Below are 25,113 nucleotides of genomic sequence, written 5' to 3'. Positions count from 1 at the left end.
CATGCGGTCAGTCACACTCCACATCAAATCTACGAAAACAACGATAGCATTATGTCAAGAGTTAACTTTAAAGTTAATGACGAAAGTTGTTGAAAGTTACTAAAATAAATTGAAAGATGCAATCAGAGACTTTGACGGACACCTCGCAAATGAGGCAACTCAGGAAAAATGTATTTCTCATATTATTGCCTTAAATTACTCGTTGGGTCATGAAACGCTCTAAAATCGTCATTTAAAAAAGGGAGAAATTGCGTTTTAACTTAATGAAGTGATGCAAATTCAACTCTCGCACACGTGTAGAAGTGTACTTACTGTATTACTGCGGCCTTTTAATTGATTTAATTCTTCCTTTTCCATTTCTTTCTTTTTTTATTTTTTTTTTCCATCCGTTTCCCACCATTTCTCCCGACATAATTTGGCCCCGACTGACGAAATTCGGTGAACTATAAGATCGGGTGCTCAGATAGCGATGAATCATTAGGAATCTTTGATGGGTAGCGCTTGATGGACAAGGTGGCGAGTCTGAGTTCGAAAGGGGGAGGGAGAGAAAATAGACCGAGCTTAAATAGTGCGAATCGTTTGAGGATGCATCACGAGATGAACAACCGCCAAGGAAAGAGATTACAAATCGCCTCGATTGAAAATAGAGCGCTAGTTTTGATAACGTTCGATGGATCGAAAATATTCGAGATATTGACATTCCTGGGCCGAGGTAAAAAGTATCGAAGTCAATGTCGATGCAGACAATATAAAAACGATGTCATCGAGACGGAGATTGTCTCTGAGTCGCGCCTGAGCTTTGAACTTTCGACCGCGTGTAGACGATTTGAGTGACTCACGGGTCCGCGAGGTTGGACCTTTGTTCCAAGCAACGTTCGCTTGGATCGTGGAAATCAATCTGGGACGAAAATAAAAGAAAAAGGACGCCAGAGTCTAGTTTTTTTTCATGAATGGAAATGAAAGTTCGTTTACTCCGTCGTGACCTCCAGCACGTATAGAAAGGCGAGATTCTATCCAACGACACAGTCATAAAAAACGCCTATCTTGCGCTGTAAAAAATTAGGTTTCATGAAGGAAAGTTCACAAAGAACAAGCTATGGAAAATGTACAGTTACACAGCCAGCATTACTGATTAGTCGGAGACAGTGGTGTGGCGTGCTTTGCGATACATCGATTGTTATGTTATTTAAAACTATAGAAAAGGATCGATAGACAGGGTGTTCGCAGCGAACATCTTAATAATCGATTCTTTACCATAGTTTTAAATGACATAACAATCGATACATCGCAATTCACGCCACGCCACTGGTCGGAGACGGTTTTCACACGTGATTGGATTTGTCCAAAGAGATCATAACTTCGAAGAGAATTTTCAAAATGTTCAAAACAGAAACAGAACAAAAAATTAATCTGAGTGTCATGTAGGTATAACACAGCAAAAGCTCTGAGACAGCTCGATATTTTTGTGTTGAGGCTGAAAGGTGGGCTCATGTAAACACTTACGCCCCTAAGTTTTAAGAGGGAAAAATGGCATAAGGACTACAGTTCTCAGATGTATTTAATACCTTTAAGGACTCTAAGGGTGAAGCAAAAGTTTCTTTTAAATTTTTAGAGATCCAAAAAAATGAAAAAACGCCTGAAAACATGGCTCCGCGACAGCATATGCTTCTGAAACCACGAAAATCCGCTTGTTTTGCCTCTTTTGTTCAAATCGGGGGAAAAATTACTTGACCGCATATTCACTTCTGACTTATGACGTCGTATGGCAAATAACACCCGACTAAAGAAGCAGTCACAGAATTGACGCGGCAAAATGAGAACCTGCAGAATAGGTATACCCAAAACCATAATTTGGGGAGGGCAACACGCAACAGCCGGGAAATTTCCATTCCTCCAGTGAACTAAAGAATAGACATTATCTTGTGGCAATACCGATCTTTTTGGGTCGATTTAGGGAATATTTCAGAAATTTCTGAAGTTTCAGATCCCTCGCATTCCAAGAACACACCCCCAAAGTGCGCCAATTTCGGGGGGGGGGGGGGATTCGCTTCGCGTTCTTGTTGTAATCTATGCGCAAGAAAGCAGATTCCACTACCAATTGAAAAAAATGTAGTCTCCTTAAAAACTTTTGCTACTCCCGCCAAAAAAACTTGCTCGTGAGAACATAGACTAAAATTACTGGGGATTTGTACGCTTTCATGCGTGTGCCCCGCAGTTGGACTAAATTTTGCAATAAAGAACTATAATTTTTGCCTCACTTTAAAAACAAAGTATGTATCACAAATTTTTCTAGGGACATATGTTTTTTTACGGATGAGCCAGGGTTGAAACTCCTAATTACAAAATTTAGCCCAGTTCACAAACGAACTTTCAGTGGGAGCGCGAAAGCAGTCACGGATGAGAAAACCTCCCGAGTAAGCAGAGACCAAGAATACCCGTCAAACATTATTGCGCAAAGATCCTGACTACTGACAGGTCTCCATAAACAAATCTCGGATTCAATGGCGACGAACCAATCGAATCCATTACGAAACCGCTCGACGTCCAAATTCCCCCGCAAATTCGGGGGCAGCGTTTCGGACGGAACGGAACCGGAAAGATAGCGAAACTAATGAAATTCAATTTTTCTCTTTAGTCATGGAAAATTTGAAATTTTCCTCTTTGATACGATCTGACAACTGTAAGGGGCGGGGGGGGGGGGCAAACAGCTGAGCTCGGGCGGGCGGTGGAACCGACGCACGGTGGATCGAGTCAATCAGAGAGGTTGGACATGAAATTTTTGACTAAAATTGCAAATTTTTAGGTTAACATCGCCAAATTTTAAACTTCAAGGGGTGCTTCTTGAAGAAAATTTCACGATACAACCAATGGAACCACTTTCAGAACTTCAAAAATTTGTATAAACGGAGTTATAAGCGTTTTAAGTTTCCACATTTTGTCCAAGCTTTCCTATTGACTCGATCCACCGTGCGGCGGCGCGGCGTCGAGGCTTGACTTTGGAGCCCTCCCCACCCCCCCTTTCATTCATCCCCACCGCACACTGTCCTCAATAAGTTTGGCACGCTTGGCACAGGCCCTCAAATCCACCGCGGACTGGAACCTGGATGCTGCGTATACGAAACTTGAGAGAAAAAGATAAATAGGTTCGGGACAGAGTTGTCTGGTGTACAACGTCGCGGGAACTTGCGCGTAATGCGCAAAGCAGGCCGCATTACTATTGCTGAATTTTCTTTGCGCTCAAGCTGCAATGGCTAAATTTTGGAAACGTTTAGCTAAATTGCAGCTTTTTTAAACTTTGTTCAGACTTCCGTTTCTTTCACGGAACCACTGGCAATTTATAATGACTTGGGGTCATGAATCTGATTTATACGGTTGAATTAAAAGGAAAACTGCTTAAATTAAGAAGCTTGGCTCTCGATTCAAGCAAAAATCCGTTTGAATCAAGAGTACCTTTTCTTGTCAAAATTTTAAAAGTCTGGATTCTAGATCCAAGAGACTTTTTTACAGCGAATTCCTTTTTCGCGACGTACCTGGGCCTTCATAAGATGTAACAGGGTCCAGGAAAATCGAAGAAAATTTCCAAAATAATAACGAGCCGAATGTCTTTTGGGAAATGCAATACGAAAGAACATTTTCATTTGAAGATGCGTTTTTTTTTGTTTTTTTTTTTTTTCAAATTTTGTCATCGTTATATGGGTTGTCTTGAGACGAATGATAGTTAGGCGAATCGATCAAGAAAGCAAAGTCAACAATTTTTATGTCATGGATATCTTCAAAAATATCGAACGAATTGGAATACAAACGTGTTCAATCACACGGTATGAATTGACGAATGCATCGTTTCATCATTCGAATGCATGATTCTGCAACGTTTGGTTTTTCGGCAGGTTTTTTGGTGGCTGGTGAAGAGGCACTTGACAGTTGGTTGACAATATGTCTGGAACATAGTGCTGAGTGAGACAGGCCAGCATCAATGTATGGCAACTTCTGAGATTTTAGTATGGTGCCCCTCGAGACCGTTCAACCGTTCGAGACCGTTCCAGAGTCTGAGTGCCCGAATAGGGACTAGCGGTTTGGCCAGGGCATGACAGACCCAAAAGGAGCAATTTGATCATCTCGACAAAAAATTTCGTCATTCACTCGTTGAAAAAAACGGCATTGAAGATTGATCATCAACGGCTCATTTCTTTTTGCGCACCTCAAAATTTAAAGGGACCTTTTCTATTTCTGAGGGAAAGCCGGATCTGCCTCCGGATCGATTAAGTTATCAAGAAAAAAAGAAGGAGGAACCGGTAAAATGATTTACTAACGACGAGACTTGACGAGAGACCACGTAGAATCCAAACTAGATTCTGATCGAGGTAACGCCACGAAACTATTGGACCTCCCTCGTACCACTACTGCACCGAAAACCACTTCACTGCTTCAGTGCTCTATCAGAGAAACACGAACAGCAATATTTGGATTGCATTTTGCAAAAAGGAACCACTAGCATTGCAATGTTGCTAAGATTGTGCAACTTCTTTTGTCTTGGAGGAAAAACCCGATTATCCATTAATAGTTTCTATTTTACTCGCTAAAAACTGTAAATTTAAGACAAAAATTACCATCTAAATTTCATAGTTTTTCACGATTTCCGCAATTTTATAGCAAAAGTTGAAGTTGCACAATCTTAGCATCATTGCAATGCTACTGGTTCCTTTTTGCAAAATGCAATCCATTTGGCCAGGGCAGCGAGCGATCCTATTTGCAAATCTTTAGGGAGGTCTTCCGGGCGGCCTATTCGTGAAAACGGGAAAATATGGGTTCAAGAGTTTCGTAGAAAGACACTTTTGGCCACACTCCGGTCAAAATGTAGGTAGGAAACTACATGAGTTACGCCTATGTCAAAAAAACGATGCTCTTCCCCCATCATTTATTAAAATACTCCGGATTTACGGAATAATCGGCAATCAGCCCAAAAATGGCAAACTTATGATTTCAAATATTTGTGTTCGAAGAAAATTCAGTTAAATTCCAGGAATTTTCCTTTGACCCGGCAACGAAGCATTATTATTCAAAATGTAAACAAGCTTGGAAACTGTTAAAATATATACGAAATAGAATGAAGAATCCTAGATATGTCTAAAACTCGGTCACAGTCCACAAAAAACAAAAAGAGATGAAAGGCAAAAAAAGAGAAAAAAAGCTCTTTATCTTCTCTGCCGAATCCATTTAACAGTTCATCGCTCTCTTAAAACTAATTAAGTGAATAAATGTGTGAGTGTAGGAACCTTAACACTCACTTTTGAAGGAGCGAAAGCCAGATGAGCTTACTTGCATTGCAAAATTGGAAAATTCCATTTGGCATTTTATTAATTTACTCAAGAGCTGTTAAAAATTATGAGTTTCCTTGTAATTCAATGAAAATTTCCGAAAGTTTTCGATGTAAAACATGCACCCATCAGTGAATAACTTGTCAGATATAACTCTGAAAATTTGCAATGCAATTAAGCCCCTGTGACTCCATCTCTTTCATGTTTGCTTTATCTTCGATCAGACGTAAGGATATCTAGAGTAAGTTTTAAGCCAGCAAAATCGGGGTTAATTATCGACTGAATCCGCCATGTTTAACCTGTGCGTAATCTATGTACTATAGACTAATGTATACTGTGAATTGCTGTGCTGCACAGTCAGACTTAGCTCGGTAAAATCGGCCAAGGGCATGTTTCGTTTCGGCTGTCATCTAAATGATCTATTTATCCACGCTGCAAGCTGTAAATCTACTTGCAAGTATGAAACCTCCCTTAATTACCAACAGCTCTGCATAATCAAAAAGAAAGTAAAGAGGAAGGAACGAAACACAAAAAAATGTAAGCAAAGTGACGCATTTCTTTCAAGAAACCCTCACCTAGGGTGTTTCACATGTGTTCGGTAAGGGAAACTTGGCCGATAAAAGGAAAACATCGAATAGGTAACTATTCGATCACGGAGGTAATTAATTTTGCCTACCCTGGCATTTGAAGGAAAATCTTAGGACCGGTCATTTTCCATAGTTTATTAATTGGTTTGTGACCAAAAATACATGTACTTTGGCGGTTGAAAGTAGCAAAAATACATGTACTCAGGCGGTTTTAATGTACAACTGATCGGCATGCGTCTAAAAAATCCGAACAGAGCGTTACGCGTAATTGTTTTAAGTGGGTGCAACCTGTGTTACGGGTGCGTACGAAGGAAAAGAGGAAGACGAAAGATCCAATTTTTAGCGTTACGTATTGTATGAACGGTTTCTTTTTTTACCAACTAAAGGGCTATACCCCCGACCGCTTTGCGGACCAACCGCCCGAAGCACTTCGCATTCAAAGCGTTAAGCGTTAAGCGTTACTCTTGTGATTTTACAATATGGAGTGCGATTTTGAGAGGAAATATTTGACGAGAGCGTAATAATGTTTGAGAGTTTGTAAGAAATCAAAGAACCATTTCCCAGGATTTCTGATTGTGAGACCGGCCTTAAACCAACAACATTTCCTCACGAGATTTTTATCGCTGTTTGTACATGCTTTGTATCCGTGCTTTGGATCGTGATTATTGTATCTTTTTTAACGACCTTTGACTTCAATGAGCGAACTTAAGCCGCCGACTTAAGCTTCATTATTAATGAGAGTAACTTTACGAGCTGAGAAATGAGTCACTCGGACCCCGAAAGTTTTTCATCACCTCGACGCTTCGTACTTGAAAATTCCGACATGAGTGCCCCACGATCAGATTTCTCATTTCCAATGCCTGCGGGCCGATTATTGAAACTGACAGACAAAGCTATAGACAAAGACGACAAAAGGGATTTGGAGGGATCCTGGGATCCTATTGGTGGAAGCGGGTGGTGGCAAATGGACATAAGAGATAGGTAATGGACTAACTAACGGCAACCCGCTAAAGACCCGACAGGTAGTCCATCATTTTCTCCCTCAGTCTGTAGGAACTACCCATTTCAACCAGTAGGATCGCTCCATACTCCCTACGTCATCTTAGTCAATAGCTTTGTCCATCAGTTTCAATAATCGGCCCGCTGGAAACGCTGATATTTGTGTGAAGCGTTGAACTATCCTTCCGATTACACCAGTGGCGTGGCGTGCTTTGCGATACATCGATTGATCTGCCATTTGAACCTATGAGAAAGGATCGATGAACAAGGTGTTCGCAGCGAATACCTTTAATAATCGATTCTTTTCCACAGCTTTAAATGAGGAAATATCGATCATCGATCATCTACGCCACGCCACTGGATCACACTACCCGGCACAGCGTTGGCGGTAACAACTACGCACTGGCTAAACTTAGAATTTCAGCAGCTCACCGACTTCAAATTTTAACGAGTCTCCCGGGAAATGCCCCGTCAATATAAACATTTCGCAATGTAAGTGGAGATTGAAAGTTTGCCACTGAGAGAGAAGAGTTACTTGTGAGTTCAAGTGAGTTCCTTGGTGCTTACAAGGAGCAAGTAACTTACTGAAAGGCTACCGAAATCCATTTTTTATTGAATTTTTTTATCACACGGAATCATCAATTTTGAAAATTCCCGGAGAAGAATTAACACGCGATTTACATTCCTTCTCATTCAAGGCATTAAGAACCTAAAAAAACTGAGATAAATTACTGATTCATTGAACGACTCAGTGGCGTGGCGTGAATTGCGATATATCAATTGTTATGCCTTTTAAACCTATGGAAAAGGATCGATAGAAAGGGTGTTCGCAGCTAACACCTTAATAATCGATTCTTTACCCATAGGTTTAAATGGCATAAAAATCGATACATCGCAATTCACGCCACGCCACTGGAACGACTGTGGGTTCGATGAGTAAAGTTGAAGCGTCCCATGAATTGACGACGAATGGATCAACTAACTGACAAACCTCATATAAATGGTCGAATAGGGTCTGTCCTCCTGACCACACTCATCAATAGCGCACTGACTAAAGGAATTGTCTCAGTATTTTATACTTGTGACCACCCTTGGAATTTAAAAAAATCCCTCGAAAATTCCGATTTTAAGATTTCGACAAAGAACGCTCAGAGCAAAAGAAAGCCATGCGGCCATTATTCTGCCAAGAATCACCACGCCGTTTCATTAACATTCGCCAATTTCGTGTGCTGAACATAGTGTCTTAGAATTTTAAGAAGACTTTTCTTAGAATTGCGTTTTTTGAACCAAAGACACTGAATCAGGGTTGGTTCCACGTTAAATGACGTTTTTGGTGACTCGATTTTGAGTTTTTGAGGAAGAGAGACCTTTCTTCCATGGAAGATCACATTATTGATCAACCGGTATCAAGTCATACACTGCGGGATAATCAATCCATTCTTACGCCGACGCACTGATTAAAAATAGAACAATAGTAATTAAAGGAACCATTAATGAGTCCGGACTTAATTAACATCGCCCTTCTTATCAACTCAATAATCGTTGAAGTCTAGAGACAACCATTGACTTTTGAACCGACAAATTCTTATCGATATTAGGACAATAGTTCCATCGATTAGAGTGACACATTCCTTCCTAAACATTTCCTTCATGCAAAATGTCACGTCCATCAATTTTAGGACTGAACTTTAGTTCAAGCACATCTTTACACATGTTACCCACACAAGTCGAGTTATATGAATCAATATTAGAATACACGCTTGCAAAACAAATGTGGTTATGAATTTCCAGATCTGAATGTAGTGTGACTAAAAACATGGAAACCAAACCCTGATTATTGCAAAATTTCAAGCGTATTGAAAAAAGAATGCCGATTTTCATCGAACAAATACATTTGCGTAAGGCCATCAGGATAATCTCAAAAACTTACCAGGGATCTTGGAGGCAGGTTTAAATTTTGTAGGTCGAAACTGAACAGCGACGGGCATTTTATGGCACTAACTTTGAGAAATTTGATCATATAATAGTTACACGAGGAAGTTCTGAAGACACTGTCAGTTCGTATTAAGTCGTTAATCAAAATGCTGATTATTAGCGCGGAACATAGAGATTTACCGACAGATAAATGGATGCTGCAAATGAACTGTGTAATGAGAGCTAGGAGTAAGAATAGTTATCGAAATGATTCATTCAATTACAGATTTCAAACACTTAAACACTTGAAGTTGAAACTTTGAAACTATATTTTTGCGAGAGAGAGAACAGACTTTAAGGTCTCAATGAGAAAAAAGTGACGTGAAACAAAAAATGTTTTTGAATTCTTTGGCACGGTGAAAAATCTGTTAGTGGCCGAAAAATCTACACCTTCCGACTCGAATTGCACCTCTTAGACGCATAGCAGGGAATAGCCTTGACCTAGTTACGGTCCCAAGAGACGGGCTAAGACCTAATTGCAAGATGTAAAATCCGTCTCGTTGAACAGTAATTATTCTCGTTTGTTATGAATGATTGAACGACAAAATGAATAAATTGTAATGAAAAAAGTGGCATAAAACGAAAGAAGAGAGCTATGAAACTACTTTTTTATTAAATATTGTGGAGCAAAGAATTCAAAAATATGTTTTGGTTGCTGCTTTTCGACACACAAGTTTCAAATTAAGACAAGCTGCTTTCTAAAATCATCCAACGTATAATTAGAACTATTTGTTCCTAAAGATATATTGATGGATGTGCTGTGCTCATAAAAATATTATGTTTTTAGGGGTAGTAGGTGCCCATCACCAGTAATTTTGACTCATCTTTTTTATGCTCGAGTGAGAGAAAATTAGGCCGAAATTGGACGTAATCTCTTCTCGGATAAAACTGGAAAGGTCTCCAATGTTTTCTGCAGCGAGCAAAAAGTTGAGTACCTACTCCGGCCTAATTCTATACGGGGCCAAGAGAGATACTGGGAAGAAAAGGTTGGAAGATACAAACTAGGACAAGTCAAACGAAGCCGATTAAAGACAACGTAAAAACATCTGAGCATCCACTGTTAACTGGTCGCATTCAAATTCGCCATTGATTCGCAATTTAAAAAAAAAAAAAAAAAAAAAAAAAAAAAAAAAAAAAAAAACTAGGGCAGGTAAACTAAAAGTTGAATATTTTAGAGCTAAAACGTTTCAGGATTTTAAACGTAGGACACGGCAAAGAGGAGAAAAGTGACACTTCAGGTGAGACGGACGTAGAAGAAGAATCAACCAAAAGGGGTAAAAATAAGTACACAAATCGTAAGGTATCGAGACGTCAAGAAAACACACGGAAAGGTAGAAACGTCAAAAACCGACTAAAGATTTGAATTGTGGAGCCGAACGGCGGTTATTTTTAAAATAGAAGCTCTAAACCGCCACCGCTTCGTCAATGGCGCATGTACAGCCTGAGTTTCCTATCCGACGTACGATTTGGCGCCTAACTTCGAGCCCCAAGTTCAGTACGACTCCAGAAGGACCTCCATTCATTCCCTAATCGTTCCCGCTCAGAAATGTAACCTGAAAAATAGTATTTCCAGGCTCAGGATTACGTCACTTGAGAAGCTGCTGCTGTGCAATTCTTTCTTTCCTCTATCTTCTTTTGGACCATAGAGAAAAAAAGGAGGTGTTTGCATCTTGAGGATTGTTTACTCTTTGACGTAAGTCTAGGTCGGTACAGGTAGGTACTCCAGCAAAATCCGGAATTCGAAGTATGAAAAATGGACCATAACGTCCAGTTTTTTTGCTTCAATCAACTCATGATATAATTTTAAACACTTTATATAGAAGGATTTTTTTCCATAAACTACACCGTTTCCACGAAAATCGATGATAGAAACGTCATCAAAAAATCCAAGATGCCCGAAATGCAAACACCTCATTTTTTTCTCTATGCCTTTCGACAGAATATTTTTCAGTACTGATTTAGCTTCTATACTCCTGCGAACCATTAATCATTGTATGGACTACATTCAGCAATTAGGAACTAGAATTCCAGGTTCATCTGTATAAACACCCTACCTGCAGGCTGATTGTTGAAATTGGTAGGCCAAGCTATAGACAAAGGAGATAAAAGGAATATGAAGGGATCCTATTGGTGGAAGCAGTTGGTTGCAATGGACAATGCAGGTAGGTTCGACAGAACATTTTGCAGCACTGTTTTTAGCCTCTATACTCCTGCGAACCACCAATCATTAAATGAACTACATTTAGCAATTATCCAATTGTAACCAAAAGACTAACAGCAATCCACGATAGACCCTAGGGTTAGTCCATCATTTACCCCCATAGTCTGTAAGAACCACCCATTTCAACCAATAGGATCGCTCCATACTCCCTATGTCTTCTATATCTATCGCTTGGCCTATCAATTTCAACAATCAGCCTGCTGCACAGGGAACCTATGGCGTAGACGCTGTTTTTAAGTCGAACTAAACAATGTAATTCTTAATTGCAAAATGATGTCTGTATAGACCACTGGCCAAGGTATAAGCAGTAAAGCACCACACGAAATTTTTCCTCGTCAAAAGTTCATACAAAAAGGCAATTTTGAAAATTTACAAAAGCAACTCCTGAGAACGATTTTGGTGATAATTGCTCACTTTAGAATTAGTACATGCCAAAAAAAAAAAAAAAAAAAAAAAAAAAAAAAAAAAAAAAACCAGCATCGATGCAAGGCATGTAAGCCACGTGGGATATACTTTTCGTTGGGCAAAAACATAAGTTGGGTTTCAAAGAGGATCTACTTTTATTTGCAGTACTTGTAAACTTGTCAAGAACAATTGGACATAGATGCAAAATTACAGTAGTGCACTGCTTAAATATATTCAAGCGGATATTGTTACTTTTGACGAGCGGAAAGTTTAAATTCAAGTGCACCGAAACGCTAATTTTTAGCGGATTGTTTGAAATTTTTAACATGCCCACCAGCCCGCCGTGTTCTAAAATGTTTAAAGTCATATCGTAAGGATTGCTAAACCGCAGACTTTTAAAACTTATTATCAGTTCCGTTTCACTGCAACCGCAAACTTCTTCCGATTTTTGACCCCTTCCCTCCACGCCTTGTGCATTATCATTCGGTCCCTATTGAATAATAATTTAAAAATAATACAGCTAATAGCTGCCTCTCATATCGTTTCATTTCAACATCGAAATCAATTTAACATGTGTAAATACAGCATGTAACAATCATGAGTCAACCGGTCTGTTTAAAAAAAATGATTGACATGAACAAACGAAAATCTAAAGAAAATTGATTAGGGGTGGTGGCAATGGACGGTGTTTTGATCTACAGCGCACTGAGAGAAGAAAAAAAACAAACACCGCAAAATCTGAAACCATATCCCCGACCAAAAGACAAGGATACATAGTCTTATCAGAGCTGAAAAGGCGGCCGAGTGTTTTTCCACGGTTTGATTACACAGAATACAATTGTGAATGTTTGTGATTTGAAATCAAAAACGCGATCATGAGCAGGAAAACTCTCGACACAGTGAAATGCGGTTGGCCGGCGCTATCAGCGATCGGTTATAACAGTCCTTTTCAGTTTATCGCTCACCGGGTCAAACTGTTCATTGTGCATTTTGACCTACCTACCGAGAGGTCCGACCAATAAAAGTAAACAAATAAAAAATTACGGGAGTAAGAATAAGAGTGTTGAAAAGATCACAATTGAGACGCGTGACCGGAAACCGGTTGCAATTCGTAACGGCTTTTATAATTAACAATCATGTGAGAGTTGCACTTTCGAACCATTCGTCTGTGGCTCGTGAGAGCCGAACTCTTCTTTCATACCTCGAGATCAGTTCGAAAAAATGAAGCGGGAATCGATCTTTATTCTCAAATAATGATACTTGCTGCAGAGATTCTAATTATCACGAAACGAGAGTTCATGGGAGGTATCTGGTTTCTTGTGCGAACGAGGGTGACTAAGTTTTTCGGTACTCCACTTTAAAATGAAAATTGCAACATTACTATCAACTGTAGACAAAAGTAATGGTGGAATAAAATTATCCATATAATTTTACATTGGAAGAAAAAACACATTGGATCTAGAGTCCAGACTCTTAAAAACATCGACAAGAAAAAGTACTCTTGTTTCAATCAGAATCAAGCTTAAATCAAGAACCATGCCTCTTAGTATATACGTGGTCTGTCCGGAAAGTATCAGGACTTTTTGATTATCTCGGAATGTAATGCATATAATGAGCTGAAACTTGGGTTAGACTTTGCCCATGTCCTCTCCAATGCAGCCACACAATCGGGCTTTCACATCTTTAATCAGTCGATTGCAATCAACTGATCAAAGTGTGTGTGTCAAGTGCTATCGTCGCGTTTTTTTTTCTTTCGTGAAATGACCGAGCGTGAAGATCAGAGAATTTGTATTAAATTTTACTTTAATCTAGAAAAAACTGCCAAGGAGACCATGGAAATGATTCGGAAAGCTTTTGGCACTGATTCTATGAGCAAGAGCAATATTTATGAGTGGTATAATCGCTTTAAATCGGGTCGTGAAACAGTCGCTAGTGATCCGCGGTCCGGAAGACCTTCGTCGACGAATTCTCCCGATAATGTGGAAAAAGTTCGGGAAGCTATTGCCTAAGACAGTTGGTTAACCATGCGGGAACTGGAAAAGCAGCTAAATATCCCGAAGACCGTCGTTGCGGAAATTTTAACTGAAAAACTCGGGCTCCGTAGCGTGGCAGCGAAATTTGAGCCAACGCTCCGGCTCATTCCTCCTGTCTTGTGCAACAGATTTTGGCAAAGCACGGTATTCCTCTGGTTCCACATCCTTCATACAGTCCAGACTTAGAACCTTGCGATTTCTGGCTGTTTCCAAAGCTGAAATCTCCAATGAAAGGGACTCGATTTGACTCCATCAATGACACAAAAGAGAATACGACGAGAGCGCTGAAGGACATCCCAGAGGAGTGCTTTTTGGACTGATTTGAACAGCTCAAAAATCGCTGGAACAAGTGCATTGTGTCTTACGGAGAGTACTTCGAAGGAGATTAAAGCCACAATGTCATGGGTAAGCTCGATTTCTCAAAATCTAAGAAGTCCTGATACTTTCCGGACAGACCACGTATATAAGCTGGTTTCGTTTTGATTCAAGCGAAAATCCGATTGAATCAAGAGTATATTTTTTCTTGTCAATGTTTTCTAGAGTCTGGACCATAGTTCCAATATGTTTTTCTTTTCCCAGTGTATTTCAGTTCCAAAAATAATAAATCAGTTTCCGTTGCAACTACCACTAAAAAAGCACTTTTCGACACTTTTAAGACAAATTAAAAGAAATTAGTATTTTATCAAGCTTTTTGAGATTTTTTTCACTAAAAATTACGTTAAAAAGTTAGTAAATAATTTTTGTTTCTATGCCAAGCGATTTCAACTTAAAAAAGAAGAAAGTGTGCTTTTGAGAGCGCAGAGATTATCACCGTTCCACTTTTTCGGGGTGGCTCGGTGGGCGGAGAGGGGAGCGGGGGCGATCGTCTCCTAAACTTTAGCAAAGGGGGCCCTTCAGGTGCTAAAGTTTAGGGAGCCAGGTTCGGTACTTTTTTAAAATATCTTGCAGATTTTATCAGGGAATTTTTTAGCTTCCCATCTTCAGATGGAGGGACCCTAAACCTTCTTTCGGCGGGATCCGCCCACCTGGAAAATTCGAAGCCAGCCCACTCTTTTTGCATTTTGGTTTAAATGCGTTCAATTTTTTTCATGACGTAACCATTTTTCATGTAGAGGGGTAAAAAATAGATTCCTCGAAGGTTCCGGATTGATCGATTTCATTTCATTTCGCGACCATGAAACGTTCAACTATCGTGTTGGGATGCCGATCCCTCGTTTCCCTGACGAAAGAGCGTAACTCAAATCCGAGGTTGCAAAATTTACCTAAATAATTCCTATTTTTTCACACTAAAATGACCTCGCAATTTTAGTCCAAAATTTCTCTGGATTCTCCCTGCAATCCATCGAAACGTCATTGAAATTTTCGACGAAAAGCCCCGACAGGCTGATATAATACCCTACACGGAAAAAAAAGCACGAAGTTGTTGGATGATATGGACATTCCCAATTAATTGTGGTAGTACCCCAATTAATTATGGTACCCTAATAAATTAGGTAACTAACCCAAATGTTGCGGTACTACCCTAACTTGAGTTGCGGTACGAGTACAATTGATTGGAAAAGTCCATATCATCCATCAAATTGGGGTAGTACCACAATTTTAGGGGTAAACCCCCGACACTTTTTTTCCCGTGTAGTAGAAATTAAAATCGCAAGTGAGAAGCTGACGTAGAGGAGCACATTTAGTGTGTTATTAATAGATGATTAAAATGAGTAGTCTTCTATTACACGCTAGTAAAATAATAAAAGAAATCAACAAGCGTGTAAGGCAAGACTTTTCATTTTACACTGTGAAAAAGTTACGGGCTATATAGACACACCATCCGCTCCGGGCTCAGGGGCACGAAAGTTCCGGGCGCTGGAGCCATAGCTTGATTGCTCCGGGTGCTACGTCCGGAACTTTCGGCCTCTGAGCCCAGAAAGCAAATGGTATGCCTACATAAACCGTAAGTACAGCTTCGGCGGCCGAATTTTTTTTCGGTGTAATTATCTGTAAATATGACAACATAGAAATGAAGTTACGTTCTTTAGTCCGGATTTCGGGTGACGACGGATCCCCGAAGGGTGTGAAACGACGCGACACAAGCGCGGTGCCCGACAGGACCGGGAGGTCCGCGACCGCTCTTTGATATGAAAATAAAAATTGATATTTCGAGAAAGCCGACGAGAATTGGACGGTTGTCAACAACAATAATACAACCGTGTCTGGCAAATAAAGACGCCGACGCAAAGGTTATTTTCAGACTCTACTCATCAACGTTTGGTTACACCTTTAACGAATTGCTATTCAATCCGTGCACGCCGCGACGCAACGCACTTACAACGTAGCCGGGCGTTAGCGCCGCGCGTCGGCGCGGCGAAGCAGCTCATTCTTAAAGCGCCGAGTGCGTTTGAGGTGTTGCCTACTCGCGGTGTGGAAGGCGCTTCTTGGAGCGCCGCTTATTTGAAACGATTGAGACTGGTTCCATACATGGATTGCATCTTGCAAAAAGGAACCACTAGCATTGCAATGATGCTAAGATTGTGCAACTTCATCTTTTGCAATAAAATTGCGGAAATGGTAAAAAAACTATGAAATTTAGATGGTAATTTTTGTCTTAAATTTTCAGTTTTTAGCTAGTAAAATAGAAACTATTAATGGATAATCGGGTTTTTCCTCCAAGACAAAAGAAGTTGTACAATCTTAGCAACGTTGCAATGCTATATAGTGGTTCCTTTTTGCAAAATGCAATCCACTTTTTCATTCCCTTAGAAGGCGCGAAGCGTAGTTTTCCCACAGTCTGAGTACATTAGATGTAATTCAGTTTTTTCTATTGTTTATCTTTCAAAAGAAAACTGTGCAACATTCAACTCCGAAATTTTTTGACAGTTTTCTTTTTATTTTATATACCTGTAATCCAGGGGAAATTTGCGTGAAGTTTCTGAGTTACTGTGTTGTTCAGTTTTCTAATTGAAATACCTGAGCATGAGGGAATTGGGCTAAATAAAATGGATTGCTGGATTAGGGGTTTGAACACAATCCAACTGCTATATTCAGACAATTCGGCTCTCGTCTTGACAATGTAAATTTAGTAAAGAATATCAGCCGATCGGTTTGGTGGCAACCTTCCACGATTTCATATTCTAGCATTGAATTAATATGCGAGCTGATTTTCGTATTATGCAATTTATAGGAGTCTATGGTCATGGTTCTTATCCGATTCCAGCCTATTTTATGGCGGTCGACAGGTTCAGTAAAAAATTCCTAGGGCAATTCTTATACTGAGAATCGCGCAAAAACAAAGAGAAAGCATACAAGAGGAGAATAGGATCTGTTCCGACAGCAAAAGATCCTAAATTCAAATAAAAATACAATTACAAGAAACTAACGACCTTTAATAGACGACGATGGCCACGGCAAGATACTTGAATGACAAGGAGAGCAAGTATACGAATAGAAAAGAGACAGGAAAGAAGTGCAGTAAGAAAGACAAGGAAGAGAAATTGGTATGAAGATAAAATACAGTAATTCGTTCCGAATAAAACGAGTAATTTCTCTCGCGAATGGGAACTTGATAAAAAAATTAATTGTCATGGCATTCATTTCAAAATTTTTTCAAAAGCATTTTAAGGACAACACGAGCACAGTGACGGATGCAGACGGCACTTGAGGATTGAACCCACAAAATTTACCTTTGCCCGATAAAAATCCTCGGAGAGCATTGTCTATTTCTTGGTACAGAGATAGGGATCGCCGAAAATCTGCAGATAAAATACCCGTGAGAAATGGCAAATTATTACTAAACATCTGGAGAAAACAAAATAGGTAACATTTTTTATGCTTTTAAAATTTGACGGACCTTCTTTATATGTTATTCATTTCTTCGTAATCTCTGCTATGGATGGATTATTTTCATGGAAAACCATTTTCAAAGTAACGAAGAGAACTGTGTATGAGTTTAGAGGCTAATCTCTAGTTTGAGAGACTAGGATCGTACGACTTCTGATGGTTTTCAGATGAGGAGGCATCAGAAATCGAGAGAAGAAGAAACTAAAAAAAAAAAAAAAAAAAAAAAAAAAAGAGGAGGAGGAGGAGATGAAAAAAGAGGAAGGAAAGGCAGGTGATAAAAAGTGGGAACCTTTCATTCTCTTCTCTATTCCTCTCTCTCCAATTTTCAATGCGTTTCCATAAGAAATATGCTGCGTGTCCTCCAGTGGCGTGGCGTGCTTTGCGATGTATCGATTGATCTGCCATTTATACGTATGAAAAAGGATCGATAAACAGGGTGTTCACAGCGAACACCTTAATAATCGATTCTTTACCATATGTTTAAATGGCATAACAATCGATACATCGCAATTCACGCCACGTCGCTGGTGTCCTCGGCAATTCATGTTTTTATTTATCTTCAAAACTCTCCACGTGTGAATGACCCAATATTGATTTCATCCAATTGGCAAGTCCGGGTCAAAAAGTTTTAAGCCGGTCAAACTGGGGCTGAACACTTGATGCAATAAGTTTTTCTCCGTTCTCCAGGAACTGCGCTGCAGTCATTCTTCAACCTCTTCTAACGTGCAATCAATACTAACGATCCGTATGTTAATTGGCCGTTGCGGGGTCGACTCAAGAGCCATCATGGCTAATTAAAGGACTCCCACCCACCCTCTTAACCACCGTAAGAACTTGACGCTCGTCCATCTCCGCCGCAGCAACCCTTTCGTCGCGTGGGCGGCGCTTTTGCCTATCCGCCGCTCATGAAGGCGAACACAACGCATTGTGTCACAGAGCGTAGTTTCCGATAAGGGACGAGGCGTGACTCCCACAAATCATCCTATCCGTCGAATAAATGGACTACATTTTGCAATTAGGAACAACAATTTCTAGCCCATCCGTAAATACACTCGTGTGCATAAGAAAACTGATGGTACATATGCAGTTTCTAATCTGCGCCAGACATTTTAGTTCCAAATTGCAAAATAAAGTCCAAGTAGCATCCTTCACGTACTTGACGCTCTTCCAAAATGGCCTATGTTTTTTCAGGTTTTCTCAAGAAAATCAGAATTCTTCCCAAATCTGGAGATTTTCCGGGAAAAGTTTGGTCTTATAAAAACTGGTGCATGATAGAGGAAAAACGAAGGTTTTTTCCTTGATTCAGCAGCTAAAATACAGAAAAAACATACATGGTATGCTTGAAAATTTTCCTTGCTGTTTCTGATAGAGGTTTTTCTAGGAAATCATAGGACCCGCCCCGCCAATATACTACCATGTAAAACTGACCCGATTGAAATCAAGGAAGTCTCAAAGCATGTAATTTGGATTTTGAGCACTTAATCGAAAATGAGCTTAGTTTTTCCCATTATGCACTAAAGTTCAACAAAAAATTGAAAATTTTCCCGTTAAGCCCGATTAATTGGGGAGTAGAGAGATTTTTCCCAAGAAAACCAATCAAATCGAGAAAAAAGATCATTACCGGAATCTGCGCTGAATTATTTTGGCAAATCGATCCGTGGTAACGAGTGTTATTTAACGCTGATTAGATTGATTATAGCATACGCAATCTAAGCACCTTTAGAGATTCCACGGTACAACTTGAAGAAGAGAATAAAGACGAAAAGAGAGAGAGAGGAAAAAAGAAACCAAACATTCTAAACGATGTTTATGCACTCCTCAATCAGGGAACTCCACACGGCAAGATAAATTAATTGATTTATTAATGTGAGGAATTAAAAAGCTGGCTGTTGGATCTGGTAAGTGGCGACGCTGCGGGACGCCGCGCCGCGTCGCGTCGCGCCGCAATGCGCGCCGACGGCGGCCTTTAATAAAGTGTGCCAAACACCCCGGAAGCTGGATCCATTTCAGTTCCTTTGGCTCGTTTCAACACTAATTTCCTCCTCGTCTGCACTTTGGAAAGTGATAAAGGAGAAATTGCATCCGAGTGACTACTTTTTACTCTTCTTTCCTCTGGGGCTATACAACAGTCTTCTCTATTGATCATAATCCAACCGGTTACGTTACTGATTCTTCTCACTTGTCAACATAAAACTCGTGGTTCTTATTGTAATCAAAAAATGCAAAAAGACGGCCGATATCGTCAGACAAATTGATGTTTTACTTTCTTTCGAACGAAAAAGTTGATTTGTTTCGGCGAATTTTTTTCTACACATGAGAAATGAATCATTCAATCTGACCGTTCACGAACTAGGAGACTTTCATTTGGACTTCATTTTGCAATAAGGAACTACAATTTTTGGTTCGTTCGTAAAAACACTTATTTGCCCAAGGAAACTGGTGGTACTTACGTTTTTTCTAAGCTGAGCCAGAAATTGTAGTTCCAGACTGAAAATATAGTCAAATGATGATATCGGAATCTGATTTTTCAATGACACATAATCTAGTAGGTATTCCAAATGATATGTTACAGCATGCGAAAAAGGGCAAGCATTTTGTATTTAAGTCCGACAATTTTAATCCCTCTACATGAGAAATGGAAACTTAAGACAGCCTTTACTGAAAATTTGTATTTGTTTCAACGCAAACGTATCGAACATGGCTTCGAGTTGATTATTTACCTTGGCATTTTTTAAGCTAAAATGCTCCTAAATTTTCTGTAAGTGATGGCCCCAATACCTCAATGTGGTGAGCTTTTCGGCTCTACAGTCCCATACCTCATATTAATATAAAACTCGCTGAATTTTTTTCCTTTCGTTTTCGTAGTTAAACACTGCCTGCTCGCCCCCCTCTCTCCCCCCCCCCTAAATACAGTTTTGTAATCGATGGATGTGCAAGAAGAATTCTCCTATTTTCTCGATGAAAATTGAAAAATGTCTCTAAAAAATCTCTAGCAGAATGAAAGATGCATTGAAAGTTGTTACAGAAAACCTATACGAGGGCGAGAGAATGAAAAAAAAATGATAAAAGAAAAAAAAGAGCAAAAATCCGAAAAAACCAGGTAAGTCCTCTATTTTCGCCCTCCTATCAACAATTATGACTCAGCTTGAATCTTACTGCCAATTTTATGTTAAAATTACTTTGAAGGAACTGAAGTTAGGTAAAACGAGAAGACACGTTGCACCTCATTTAAAAACACTCACGCACACACACCATAATTGGGAGAATTTAAGTTTTTAGTCATTAAGGCTAAAAAGAGTTCACTCTAAAACTTCACACAGAAATTACGATTAAATAGATTAAAAATGGTTAGAATTATTGGGTCAATTTCGGCGAGCCGTACGTGTTCGTTAATTTTCAAAATCGTAACACCAGAGTTAGACATAGAACACACTTCGTCCCGGAAAGGACTCCACACGCTTTGCAGAAAAACTCACCGGTCTCAAAATTGGTGTGTTGAGTGACAGTAGACTGACATCCTGAGAGTTGCAGAAATTCTTGGATATGCTTAGGTAAATTAGAGGATCCTTTCCTTGATGGAATATTTTCTTCTTCTTGGCTGTTAGTAGCCGCAATCGTTGCCTCCCCATCGGTCAATTTTGAATCACTTTCATCGGCATCTAGCCCATATTTTTCCATTCTTTGACGAACTTTTTTAATGAATTCAGAACCAAGATCATTTTTGGACTCACTCCAGTTACTTCCATTTTCGACACTTGAGGTAGGACTTACAAGCGCTTGAGGTTGAGAAACTTTGATGACTTTGTTACTCCGCCTTTCTGACCTCTCAGCCAACTTGAGCATGTATTCGTTGTACATGTCTTGACGAAAATTTTCTCCGCTTTGACTTTTGGGTTCAAGAGAATTTTTTCGGGAGCTTTGATTACTTTTACTGTCGAAAATTGTTTGGCTTCTACTGATTTCGAAAAAGTCACCTTGCTTTGAGATTTTCGGCTTTTCATTTTGAAGCTCGTTAACGTTAGGCAAAGAGCTTCTTCGAAAGTTGTTCCAGGAGTTCCGCTGCTTTATTTTTGATAGGTTTTCGAAAAAATGTCTACTTTCTTCGATGCTTCTTTGAATCTGATCTGAGTAATCTACAGCATCAGTCCGCTTACCCGGTACGTCGTCTCTTTCGGGCGAAATTCCGTTGGAGTTAAAAAACTGCAAGTTATTGACCTCGCCGATCATGTTTCCATTTTTTGGAGAGCCAAGCGCTGCTTTTTCTTTATTGATAATTTGTTCGGTGCACGAATTGTCATCGTAATTGAGAATGACATTTTCACAAACAATTTTACTATTGTCAAAATGACCGAAAAATCCGTCATTTTTCTTAAAAATCTCGTGATATTTATTCACATTCAAGGAGGCCGGCTTGAAGGTGTTATGAATATCTCCATTCACACCGTGGTTGACATCGAACGCCGTATCTTCGAATCGCTGCTCGGGCATGTTTTCAGGTTGCACGAGACACCGCTTGGATTCCTCAAATATAGATGGCGCTACGGGCGGCGCTCGGCCACTAAACTGAGTTTCACAAATTTCAACTTCACTCGACTTAGACGCGCACGATTCGAAACGAAACGACTCCGGGAGGGCATTTGAGTTGGACGCACCTTTACGCACTAGGCACCCAGGAGTCGAGTCCAGTGCACTTTTACTATGACACTCATTTGCATTTTCTTGGACGATGGCCAGCAGTCTTGAATAGCCCGGTTCTATATTTGACGAGACTTCCAGACTTGATTTTCTCGCTTCAACAACTTCCTCTCCTCGAAAAACGCCGGGATGCTGCCTTACGCTCCTCGGGCTCGTAGCGCTTTCGTCGAGGTGAAAAACGTTCGTTTGTTTACGCGAATCCAAGTCCAGTTCCAGACCGCTCGCCCTCGGGAGAAAGGTCTTCAACGCTCCTTGATGAATGGTTGATGAGCTCTCAGTGGGCATCGATGTATCGCTCGGCCGGCGAGCGTCTCCTGATAAACGATTAACACGGCCGCCGGCATTTCTATCAACCATCAACGTCGCCGCGGTATTTCCGTCATTCACATTTCTTCTCGCGAAGCTTGAATTAGACTCGGTCGACACTTGCCTCGCTTCGATCGGCCTGAAACTCGACACAGGAGAACAGGGGCTGTTTTCAGAGACCGTGGTTTTTTGCGCTGCACTTTTCCAGTCCAGCTCATGGTACCCGCGCCTCGCAGAAAACTTGTTATGCAAGTCTAGTAAATTTGCGTTCTGCTCTGGCGACGGGGGAAACTTATAACTTTTATATTGTGATGGAGAAAGCAGAATTGTTGAATGTGTGTCAGTGGGCAGACCGATCCACTCACAATCGGAATGACCTTCGATTAAACTATTACTATCGGTAGCCTGATCTTGCTTGTTTGGCTCGTCTGTGTTAGTGCCCACACTGGTCATTTGAACGAAACTGAAACTACGGTACGGAACGAAACTATTGCAACCTTGTGATTTTGTTTGCCTGGGTGGCGGTTCCAGATCTAATTTTTGACTTTCCGACCTCGAGGAACTGGTAGCTTCACTGAGTTGGATGGAGGAGATCCGTTGTTGGTGCGGATTGGAGCACCAGTCTCCCCCGGAGTTTCCGATTTCGTTGCTGATTTCGAGATCATCGTCGTCGTTGAAGCCATTTTCAAAAAGTAAATCGCTTAAGCCGATATTTTCGAGGATATTCAAACTGTTAGGAAGACTCAGCACGGTGATTAAACACAACTCTTTCAGCGAAGGGATCTCGTTGATTCTATCAGGCCTGATATCGTTGTTATTCGCGGTGAAAATAGAGTCGCTAGAATTATGACGGACGGTACTCAAAGTGGTCGAGTTGCTGCTCGAGGATTCGTGTCGGGAATCGGAAAGGTCCGACTTGGATAAGTTCTCTTGAGAGTCTTGTTGCAGGTGCGGTATGAGCGAAGCGGATGCAAAACTGCTTGCTGATTCGCTGCAAATAATTTCTTCAGCAGACTCGAGCTTCACAACGTTCTTGGTCGAGTCTCGTCGAATGGTTGTCAATGCGCTGTTTTCGGAAATCGCGTAATCGAAATCAACATCGGATTCAACTGACCCGAGAGCGGTTTCTTCTTCTTTTTCTTCGGGCTTTGATTGGTTCCCACAATCCACACTCGAGGAGTCTAAGGACAATTGCGGAGCAACCAAGTTCTCATTCGGATCTTTGAGAGTCGCTGTCACTGACGAATTTGTCTGCTGGAATGTTACGATGTCATTCCTGGGGTGCTTCACTTTAAGAGCCCCGGGATTACCATCATTAACCATAACTTTATAAATTGAGTGATCAGAGCTCACCGTGGCATTTTGCGAATTCGATTCGGTGCTTTTCGGAAAAATTGTCAACTGACTTTTGAATCCGTTGCAAGTGACACTCTCGCTGACTGTTGGTCGATCAATACCTCCGTCCACTGGATTTCCATTGACATCTGGATTTTGCAATGCCGTATTTGAACTCACTTCTATCGATACGGAATTGCTTTCTACGCAGTTGTCTGTGAGAGGAAGGTCAGAGTTACTCATCTCACAAAGGCCCGATATTCTCTTTATATCTTCGATTTCATCGCTGGAAAAATCGTAGACGATGGAATCTTTCATTTGTTCCAGCCTTTCAGCGCAATGGAATGAATAAGCGTCAAAACACTCTAGTTCGAAACTAGAATCGGACCCATCAGAGCTGCAGCTTTCATTTGGATCTTCTTCCTCGTAATTGCAAACCTCGCTGAGAGAGTCAACTTTCCACGAGACGTTGGAGACTGCACGATCCTTGGAATGTGGCAAGTTTTCCAAACTATCAGCAGCACAATCTTCATTCAGAGTTTCTTCTTCACCAGAAGAGGCGAGTTCGCCATCTTGATTTTCACAGGAATCACCAGGAACTTCATTTTGAGATTGGCCCATTTCCTGTTTAAATTTAACAGATTCAGATGAAAGCTCTTGGTTGGCCTTTGATTCTGCTTCACGTTCAAGCTTTAGGAACTCCAAAGTTTGGGCAGACTCTGTAACTGCATCCTCTCTTAATGGGTGATCATTTTCACTGCTAGCAATAGCTGGGTTAATTTCTTGAAAATCATCCGAAACATCTGGAATCAGATTTTCGTATATATGATCTGATACTTCAGGACAACCCACATGAGCTTGGCTTGCTTGCACATTATCTAGGGAGACGTTGTCATCATCTAAACATTGGCTCGAAAGTGGGAGGGCTGTGCCATGATACGGGGGCATCTCATGTTTTGGACAGATCAGACTTTCTTCAACATTTTCATACGTAGGGCTTGCATATGCAGGATACCCATAACAAAGACGATCCTCACTCGGTGCTGAAACTTCACGACTTGTGGGCTCTTCTACTTCGATCTTTCGTGGAGCTGAAGCGCTCTGAGTTGGCGAACCACATCTGAATTCGGCATCTATGATTTCATTCAGGAAAATAGGAGAGGCTAAGGGGGGTGGGTTGTCATCGTCGGCTATGGAAGACGCTGTCATTACGTCAGAATCAGAGTCAATGGTGACACAAACTGCTTCAGCGTTGGATAAGCTTGTAGTCTGGACGATATCTACAAGAATATTTTCGGTAAACTCATTTGACCCCGTTACGGCGAGCTCGGTCGAAGGGGGTGCTTCACCATTGGTTTGTGGGAATACGTCTCCGACATCGACGATTTCAACATGCTCGACTGGCTTGGAGTGGA

General features: G+C 40.6%; 1 protein-coding gene across 2 annotated transcripts in view; it reads right to left on the bottom strand.

Moving 5' to 3' along the window:
- The window catches only part of LOC109037384 (Cbl-associated protein), an 84,242-nt gene extending 59,943 nt beyond the window's left edge, over positions 1–24,299 (bottom strand). For both annotated transcript variants that reach the window (XM_019052007.2, XM_019052008.2), the window contains exon 1: positions 20,839–24,299. In XM_019052007.2, the coding sequence (XP_018907552.2) occupies positions 20,839–24,016 (3,178 nt within the window). In that variant the 5' untranslated portion in view covers positions 24,017–24,299. The remainder of the gene's footprint in view (positions 1–20,838) is intronic.
- Positions 24,300–25,113: the final 814 nt, after the last annotated feature.

Source organism: Bemisia tabaci, chromosome 5 (genome assembly GCF_918797505.1).
Source record: "Bemisia tabaci chromosome 5, PGI_BMITA_v3".
Classification (NCBI taxonomy): domain Eukaryota; kingdom Metazoa; phylum Arthropoda; class Insecta; order Hemiptera; family Aleyrodidae; genus Bemisia; species Bemisia tabaci.
The sequence above is the reverse complement of the archived record's forward strand: the minus strand, read 5'-3'. Positions and strand labels throughout refer to the sequence as shown.